The sequence below is a fragment of the Medicago sativa genome, chromosome 7 (genome assembly GCF_051527215.1).
Source record: "Medicago sativa cultivar Bolivia chromosome 7, Bolivia_mono, whole genome shotgun sequence".
Taxonomy (NCBI): Eukaryota; Viridiplantae; Streptophyta; class Magnoliopsida; order Fabales; family Fabaceae; genus Medicago; species Medicago sativa.
The window spans coordinates 53,193,371-53,202,837 of NC_140755.1; the positions used below are offsets into that span (position 1 = coordinate 53,193,371).

The window sequence follows — 9,467 nt, forward strand, 5'->3', positions numbered from 1 at the left end:
GTTCTGTGTTCCAACAATTTCCAAACATTAGCGAAATTATACACTCTTATAGGAGGCCAGTTTTGGTTGACTCATAGGGTAGCAGAACTAACAGTAATTATGTATATAAGTTTCTGTTATTGAAGGTCATTGTTCAGACGGTTTGAGTACTCGCTTCACCAGTCACAAAATCAATATGCTGCGAGCGCAATTTTTAATTTTTAATCTCAGTTTCGTTAACCATATGATGCCATTATATTCCAAGAAAAATATGTCTTAGATACGAATTCTGTGTTCCATTCATGGAACAAAATTTCCATGACTTGATGCCTTATAACAAAAATATTGTTTTTTTAGAGATATGCATTTGTATATGTTGATGGGTTGAATCATTTTAGACATGTCACAATTTGGAGTTTTGATCTCAAACTTCTACCAAGTCAGATTAGGATCCAAAAGTTATTAGATTCAAAATTTGGAGTTCATGAACATTCCTTTTTAAACCCCCCACTTTGCCCAAATGGTAATGCATTTGTCTCATTTCCATCTTTTTTATATCATGGGCTGAGTCATGTTGTGAATTAAAGAAAATGGGCTTTAAAGTTCGCTATCAGCACCCCCATTTTGATAATATCTTACCCCTTACCCTGAAATAGAATCTGCCACACCGCATTCATACGTAAATTTTGTACACTGGTTGGGTATTAAGTGATTGAGAATCACATAGGAACCAAATTGATCTACGGTTATGGAACAATGATGGCATAACCGTTATACAAAACTTCCTCTTTTAGGTCCATATCCGTTATTTTTTAATGAAAAATAGTACTTTTGACATTTTGAAGAGTTGATTACACAATTTTTAGAAAGGTCTCAAACACAATTTTGTTTAAACTTGCATATAATTAGGATACATTTGCGTAAATACTCTATACTATTTTTTGTGTGTAAATCGGCCATTCCCACCCGCAAATACGAAGACTTCTCTCGAGTTTTGTGAAACTCAAATGAACACTCTCTACTCTTTAGTACATGCGTATAATTTCAAGATTCTTTTCATAATAAAATTAAATTAAAATAGTAGAAATCTTGGTAGGCCTATTTTGGTACCCAACTTCTGAACATCATCTCGAACTTGTTGCCGATATTCTTGGAAGCTAAACTCTTTGTAAAGAGATGGCTTTATGCAGCTCTCTATCACACTCTCATTTGAAGGGCACAAGAAATACGCCATAGAGAACCTTTCAACTTTTGGATTTGTAACAACTCGATGCTCAACACTCTTGTAAAGTCCATTACTCCAAGCCTACAATATCATGCATTGCCAAAAATACACAATGACAAATTTATTTAAGGATTTAATCGATATGCTCTAACAATATTAACTATTTATACCGCCAATCAATCATAATTCATAATTGTTGGATCAATAAAAATATCTGACTTAAACATATACACCCTCCGGTCACTAATATAAGCAAAAATCCACTTTTTAGATACATTCAATTAATGATGTATGTGACATATAATAAAGACCACATACATCATTAATTGAATGTATCTAAAAAATGGATTTTTACTTATATTAGTGACCGGAGGGTGTATATCTTAATCGACACACAAAAGGAAACTTATGATGGTTTGACAACATAAAAAGTTTTACTATGACAATACGTAAAACTTAATCTTTTTATTTAATGATAAATAATATAGAGTTTAATGGTGGTGAGTTGACCGTCGAAAAGAATTTTGCACATACAACCAATCAAAACATTCAGGTTGTGTGTGCAAAGTTGTTTGGACTGTCACCCCACCACCATTAAATTCAATAGTAAATCAATCTAAAGATGTGTCATTCTAGGATACACCGATTGTGTAAACTAGTTTTTACATAACTTTCCAATCATATTTTATTATATAAATATTTGTGAAAGCATTTTAATTTTTTTTTAGGAAGTGAAAGCATTTTATTTTTAAAAATAACCTTATCATAAGAGTTTAATTTTGAAATATTATTGGACGTACTTATAATTTTTGTTCTCTGCATAATTATTAAAGTTTGCAAGTACCTGGAATAAGTCACCTATGTTGATTATTAGAGCACTAGGATTTGGTTTAACTGCAATCCATTTCTTGTCTTTAACCAATTGCAATCCTCCTACTTGATCTTGATATAATATAGTGAGGAAGTCACTGTCAGTGTGTGGCATTAGACCATGAATCTCAGAAGCTATGGGGCATGGAGGATATCGGTTCAATCGAAGGTAACAAGAATTAGGCAAGCAATTCTCCTTAAAATAAGTTGACTCATGCCCCATTTTTTCAGCTAGTATATGAGCTAAAGTTTGTGCAAGGTTGGATGATATGATAGCAAATTGTTCAATTGATGATCTGCAAAATATATACATTCATAGAGTTAATTAAGATTGGTTTATTTATTACATTTAATTTGTCTATGCTATTAACAACTTTTTTTTTCCATCATCAATCAATAAATCATTGCTGTTGTATTATTAAATAAAATTTGGTCGGCATATTTTACCTTTACCTTTATTTTCACTCTTAAAAGAAAAATAAGCAATCAAAATTTAATGGGAAAAAATTTCTCTTATTCTCTCATCTCTTAATTTACTGTGAAAGTTGGAGACATTTTTATATAAAATTTTTCCAATTATATTTTTGAAACTTATATTTTTTTTCTAATAATGATAGAATCATAGAAACATTATTTATTGAATATAAGAAAAAAATATTTTTCACTTTCATTGAATAAATGATGCATTTGATTTATATTATAGACCAAATACATTATTTATTAAATGAACTTTAAAAAAGAATCGTTTCCTACATTTAAAATCGAAGGGAGTAGTCAAATTTATTCAGAGCAATAACATACATACCTAAGTGTATTTGGTTCAGCATCGGATTCTAATACATCCTTTAGAGGGATATGAAATGCCTCTGACCAAGATAACTGTCCAACACATGTGGCAGAAGGTGTTCCCCAACGGTAACTACCAGAAGAGAATTGCAAGAATTTGTCCTCTTTGGTCTTTTTATCAAATGCAAGCTTAAACACTTTCTCTTGCTCACACTTCAACCTCCTGAAAATGTCATTTGGAATTCCATGCTTTATAACCTGGAAAAAACCCCATTCTTGTGAAGCTTTAGCTATCTCATACTTGCATGCTTCTCTTACCATTTCGTCGTTGTCTTCTAAACGGCTCAGATCGATCACCGGAAGTTCGCATTCCTCCACCACCGCAAACTTTTTGTCATTGGGGAAATTATTATGATTGGTTTTGGTTTTGTTTAAGAGGATCTTGTATGCTTCTTCAAATGGTGGGTCAGAAACTGGGTCCATTTGTTAGCAACTGATCGATCATGAGATGAGATATGTTAAAATAACTGTAAATGACATAAATTAATAAATATATTTAACGTTGTAAAGAAAAGAGTAACTGTGAATTAGTTTACAAAATATCAGAAAGAGGCCGAGGAAAAAATAGCAAATTAACATTATTATTAACACCTAAATAAAGTGATTATTACAAGGAAAATGTTAATTAATGTCCTAAGGATATTGTTTAAATACCCAAAAGGAATACTCCCTCCATCTCATATTAAGTATTTTATTTAAGTTTTACACGAAGTATTAAGGAAATTATTAATAATGTTGATTTCAGTGGTAAAATATATGTAATTTACTAACATATTCTTATTAATTATAGTTAGTGTAGTCGTTAAAGATGATTGAAATCCAATAAATTAGAGTATACTAGTTTAAAATAATAAATATTTAATTGGTATTATAAAATGGGCAAATAATTTAAAATAATTTTTTTAAAAAAAAACATCTAATTTAAAACAGAGGTAACTTTTATATTAAAAATTATACAGTTTTAAGAGTGTTATTTGAACATCCATTTGATTGACAACTTATATGACAACCATAATTTACAAAGAAAAAGTAGATATTTGCACGAAAACCAAAGCAATAGAGAGATAAAGTAAAAAGTAATGTGAGTATGAGAGAGAAAGTTGTCACAAAAGTTGTCACAAAATAGATGTTCAAATATCATTTCTCATTATTAAAATTGTAGCCTATTTTGGATTGGTCAGCAAAAACTCTTGTTATAACTGTGAGTTGAGGTTACATATTGTAGTTTACTGCATGTCTACATCTATGGCCCGCATAACCTTGAGTTGACACTATCCCATGGTCACATCTAGGTAGGATTCAAAGGAGCAACACTTGGGTGCAATTAATGGCACCGTGCCATTAAATTCTGGCCATTAATGACACCCACACACACACATCACACACACTTGGGTAATGTGTGGCCCAGATCTAATGGTATGGTGTCATTAATGGCACCAAAGTATTTCCCGATTCAAAGCACGTGATTGGATATGTTGACTTTTATATGAATTAAGTTTTCAATTATTATTATAAGGCTAAGCTAACCTTTTACCAAAGGGTCTTGTTAACCGGTGCTCCCGGAGCACTGGTTAAGGAATGCAAAAGTAAAAAAATTGTCTTGAAAATATAAACGGTTACTTTTGACTAACTAGTTATTATACCACTTTTAATAAAATCTTACCAATTTTAGCTGCTTAACCAATGCCCCGGTGACACCGGTTAACATTCTCCTTTACCAAAATGATTAAAAAGAATCCTTGTTTGTTGGTTAGTTAAACAACTGTTTTGGTTAGTTAGTCTCCTAATACTTAGGTATATTTAATAGATAAGAAAAATCAAAAGATAAAAGTAGAAAAATATATGATTAATTTATTTCTCTTTTAATTTTTTATAATTGTGTGTGTTTTCAAATATTTTTCTGTCCATAGAAGAGTTATGCAGAGAAGGTTTATTATGCCTTTTTTTAATTATTATTACAAATAAATGTTAGTTGTTAGTAGTTAGTTACTAAAATGTGTGACAAATTTTGACTTTAAACATGTTATGTTCTCACAAATTTTGACAAAGACAACATATGCATTGTTCATCTTTTAATCACATAGTTAACAAAATTAAAATGTGTGATTAATTACATTTTGCAACTCATTAATAATTCAGAGTTTTTGCTCAAAAAAAAAAAAAGAGTTTAATTTATATACGTTGTCAGTGTATACAAGTTATACATACATGCATCAAATTATGTATTATTTTACCGTTTCATGAGTTAGAAATACAAGATTTATGATACTTTATTAATTAACGTGACACCACATTATTAAATGTGTGTGTAAAACTGTTGTATATTTTTATAAATTAAATTCTGGTTTATATTGAACGTAATTAATCATGTATGCATTAACCATATAATGAACAAAATGAATAATTTTTTCTATTAAAAAATGAATAACTTTTTATCAAAACCTCTCATTGTGTTCAAATATACGTGATATTTATTAACATTTTTTAGAGGATGATATTCATTAACATTCTATTGAACACACATAACTATATGTGTTAACTATGTAATGTTTTTCTTTTTCGAAAAATAACTATGTAACGTGCATATTTGTGAATAGTGGCATTTATACAATGTAAACAATAAAATATAAACATTTGTAGACACAATTAATTTCAAATTGACATAAAAATGACTAAAAAAAGTATATACCTTATGTGTATGCCAAGAAGGATGTTGTTACATGTAGAAAGAACAACTTAAATGAACAATCTTTTTAAGTTGCTAACTGAAAATATAAGAAAGAATGTACTATGGAATAGGTGAACTAGTTGCTGATAATTTATAGGCAACAAGAGCATCAATTATTGTCAAAGATAGCAGCAAGGACATTTTTTGATGATTAAAAGCCTATGCTAAAGAAAAGACCACGCGGCTCATGGCGGCATCAGAGAATATTAATTCTAGATTTTTCTATAGTATATGGCCTTTTAATTTAATTTTTTTTTCCTTTCATTTCCATACATTAAATTTTCTTTTTGATAACAATAATTTTGATCCCGTAAAAAAAAAAAACACAATGACTTGATATTTCTTGAAACGCATTGAAAGCGTGTGTAACACGTAGTTGTTTTATTTGAAGGTTAATAATAATAATACAAAGTGAAAGGAAGCATCATATGATGTGTGATTAAACGCAATATGACTCATACATGAAAATCATAATGTTATAGACTTTTTAGAAAATAATGTCACCTTTGTCAATTCCTTTACCAATCACGAACTTCCTCTGATTTTTGATATAACGTGAACAGCATAGATGGATAAAGAGAGACTTGGAAGAATGAGAGCCATACTATGTGTTACAGTAATTGGTACATACAGTGCAGCATTGAAATAAAATTAAGAAAGTTAAAAATAGTGCCCCTAAAATTAATTATTCTTAATCGAGCAAGTTTAGTCGATGTCCGGATGAATGTCCTCAACTGTAATTTTATTTTTTTCAACGATTAACGTTGAGATAAACTTTGTCCCTCAACTTTGGATTTCTTAAATTCTTCTGCAGAGCGATAGATACAATTGTTTTGAGTTTTTGAGTTACACTAAAAAATGCATAAAATAAAGATAAAGACAAAAGTGTAAAGAGAAAAAAAAATGCAAAATAAACTCATTTGAATGATTGGATGCATTAATTAAAGTGTATGAGCTGAATATTTATAGAAAAACTATATTTATTAGGCAAACGACGTGGTCTATAATGATGAGATGAGCCTCTCCTCGGCTAATTTTGTGAGTAATGTGGGATTTTCCCTCATTCAAGGGAACATGGCACCTAACGTTCATCTTCAAGTCTCTTCCATGACATGATTCGTTTACGTAGTCTTTGGTGCGCAACTCCACTACAAACATGTTTCTTCCCTCATCCCTCTTAGTAGTTGGTAGCTCTACAAATATGAAACATGAGTTTTGTGCATCATTGTCTAATATAACTTAGTCTTGACTCAATTTAAGGCATTTAGGCCCCAAGTACTCAACTTGTGCACTTGAGGAAGTATTAGTCTCCCTCGCTCGAATGTCCTAACAACTGCTTAACCTTCAATCGACTAGGGGTTCTCATGCCTAATGTTTAATCATTTATTTCCCGATATCAGTTAACATGATGTTTATTTTTAGGTATAAACAAATGCCCCCCTACGTTGTACTATGATAGATGTAGTTTTACATATAAAAAGTAAGCACTCGGAGTTTATCATTCCACAAGGACTCATACAATACTAAGGTCTTTCAACAACTAATATAGTTTTAAGTATATAAAGAGGGTTTATTGTACATGAAATGATCCAAACACTAAACATGAAACAATATCAGAGAGATAATATTGTTTGGATTAGATTTTGTTAACTATTCTTCTAAAATATTTCCTTGAACAAGTATATGCCGGTAGTGTTTCAGTTATATATTCACATATAACTCGCCATACATCTCCATGTCTGACAGAAAACAGGATATCTTTTGTATCTATTGTTTATGATGTATCACTCAGTTAATCTATTTGATAACATTAAGTTCTAATAGTGGGCTGCAATTCTAAATCTAGTTTGATGTCTCACAACCAGCATCTACACGTGAATTTGTGAATCTATTCCATGCTCCTTAGATAAAAAGTCCACGTCTCTTTTAAACAAAAGTCCACATCATGCACTTTCTAAATCAAATAATCAATTTTATAGTTTAATGTCGAAAATTCATTAAGTAAGAATAAACTTATCGATGTAATGAAACAAAACTTAGCCTAATTATGTATCAAGTTTCTATATTAGAACCATAATAACTATACATAATCCCAACAATAGAGAGAATTAGTTATACATAATAACCTTACAATACATTGCAAGAAGATATGGAACTTCATGTTCTTTGAGAAATAAACCCTTCAAAATGTGATTACAAAATGTGTCCCCACCTCATCTATTGTCATGTCTATCCTAAAATGTGTCATTATTATCTCAAATTTGTTTTTTGTTAGTCAATTTATTTCTTAAAATTACAAACAAAAACAGCACTTAAAAATGCATTTACAATTTTGATACATTAAAGAACCATAATGTCTTGTACCAAAAAAAAAAAAAAAGAACCATAATGTCAATGTATCACATACTCCTTCCGGTCCTATTTACAAGAGAAAGTTGACTTTTTAGATACATTGAATAATGTATGTATCTAGTCAAGAACCTAAACAAAATACATAAATTATTTAATGTATCTAAAAAGTAAATTGTCTCTTGTAAATAAGACCGGAGGGAGTATTTAAGGATCAAAATGATTATTAGTAATCAATTAAAAACAATTAATTGTACATAACACTAGAAAGAAAAATAAAATAAAAACATGAAGTTATAACTATATTCTCCAAAAAGTTTATGTCGGCACATAAACGTGGCTCTATTGAGGGTCACATGCACTTTAAATTTTCCAATTGGTCAAGAATGTGAGAATGAGGCACGGACATGTGCATTGCTTACACTAGAATGGAGACACAACGATGGGTCAGCCATTAATTAACATTTAATACAAAAAGGGCACGTCCAACTACCAATTAGCCTAATTAATCCAAAAAGGTCTCTAACGACATTACATATATCTATTTAATAAAAGTTGCATACTGGCCTAATGATAACAATTGTACCCTTTTTTCTCATCTAATTTTAACATTGAATACAATTTGATGTAACAAGTGTTTTGGGGCATTGGTTAAAATTCTAAAATTATTAACGGTGGTTAGGATTTTTAGAAGTCAAAAATTATTAACGAGTGCTCCTGGGGCACTCTTTAAGTATTTTAAAAGAAGAAATTATTCCATAAATAAGTCAAAAATTTCAATTTCCAATGCATTGATTATATTAATTTTCAAAAAAAGTTACTACCTTTTAGAGGTCTTAAATTGTGCCCCGGGGTCGCTCGTTAACATTTCTCTTCTTAGAAACCTCCTCTATTTCCTTGTTGAATTAAAGATAAATAATTATCAGTTACTCCCTCCGTCCCGGTATAATTGACCTACTTTGGTTTTTCACACAGATTAAGAAAAATGTATGAATGAAGGGGAAAGTGGAATATATTGTATTGGGAATGATAAAAGTAGTATTATTTAGTGTTATATTGTATTGGGAATGATGAAAGTTGTATTGAAAATTGAAACAGGTCAGTTATTTTGGGACACTTTTTTTTAGAAAATGGGTCAGTTATTACGGGACGGAGGGAGTATGAGATAAGGGTTCTACTAAAGAGATGAGTTCGTGGGATTATTACATCTCTCCAACTTTCAAGTTGCTCATGCTGATCACAATAACGTTATACATGCTTTACGACTATAGAGTCGTCAATCCTACAGGTTCTGCATGCCTACGTATCGTTGTTAGAATGAGGCCTTACTCAGAGGTAATTGAAACATAAAAGAATTGGTATTCCTAAATTGGTTCTTAGAAGTACTCCCTCCGTTCCTTTTTAAGTGTCACTTTTGAAGAATTTTTTTGTTCCTATTTAAGTGTCACTTTACATAGTTCAATGCAACAT

The 9,467-nt window shown here is 30.4% G+C and overlaps 1 protein-coding gene across 2 annotated transcripts; it reads right to left on the bottom strand.

Moving 5' to 3' along the window:
- Positions 1-805: 805 nt before the first annotated feature.
- LOC146906737 (gibberellin 2-beta-dioxygenase 8-like) lies at positions 806-5,827 on the bottom strand. 2 transcript variants are annotated; one of them, XM_085722953.1, is made up of 4 exons: positions 5,610-5,827; positions 2,880-3,353; positions 2,049-2,370; positions 806-1,285 (listed from the first exon to the last, which is right to left on the bottom strand). In XM_085722953.1, exons 2-4 carry the CDS (start codon positions 3,341-3,343, stop codon positions 1,052-1,054), a joined length of 1,020 nt encoding a protein of 339 aa, XP_085579079.1. In that variant the 5' UTR covers positions 3,344-3,353; positions 5,610-5,827; the 3' UTR covers positions 806-1,051. The 2 variants fall into 2 exon arrangements, with proteins under 2 accessions (XP_085579079.1, XP_085579080.1); XM_085722954.1 differs by having other exon boundaries at positions 2,880-3,387; positions 5,610-5,693.
- Positions 5,828-9,467: the final 3,640 nt, after the last annotated feature.

What these genes read in the sequence shown, in the direction of transcription:
- LOC146906737 (XM_085722953.1), bottom strand. Translation starts at nt 3,343, where the DNA reads ATGGACCCAGTTTCTGACCCACCATTTGAAGAAGCATACAAGATCCTC. An exon ending in GCTGAACCAAATACACTTAG is followed by an intron (nt 2,371 to 2,879) that starts GTATGTATGTTA and finishes TATATTTTGCAG; the next exon opens with ATCATCAATTGAACAATTTG. An exon ending in ACATAGGTGACTTATTCCAG is followed by an intron (nt 1,286 to 2,048) that starts GTACTTGCAAAC and finishes ATGATATTGTAG; the next exon opens with GCTTGGAGTAATGGACTTTA.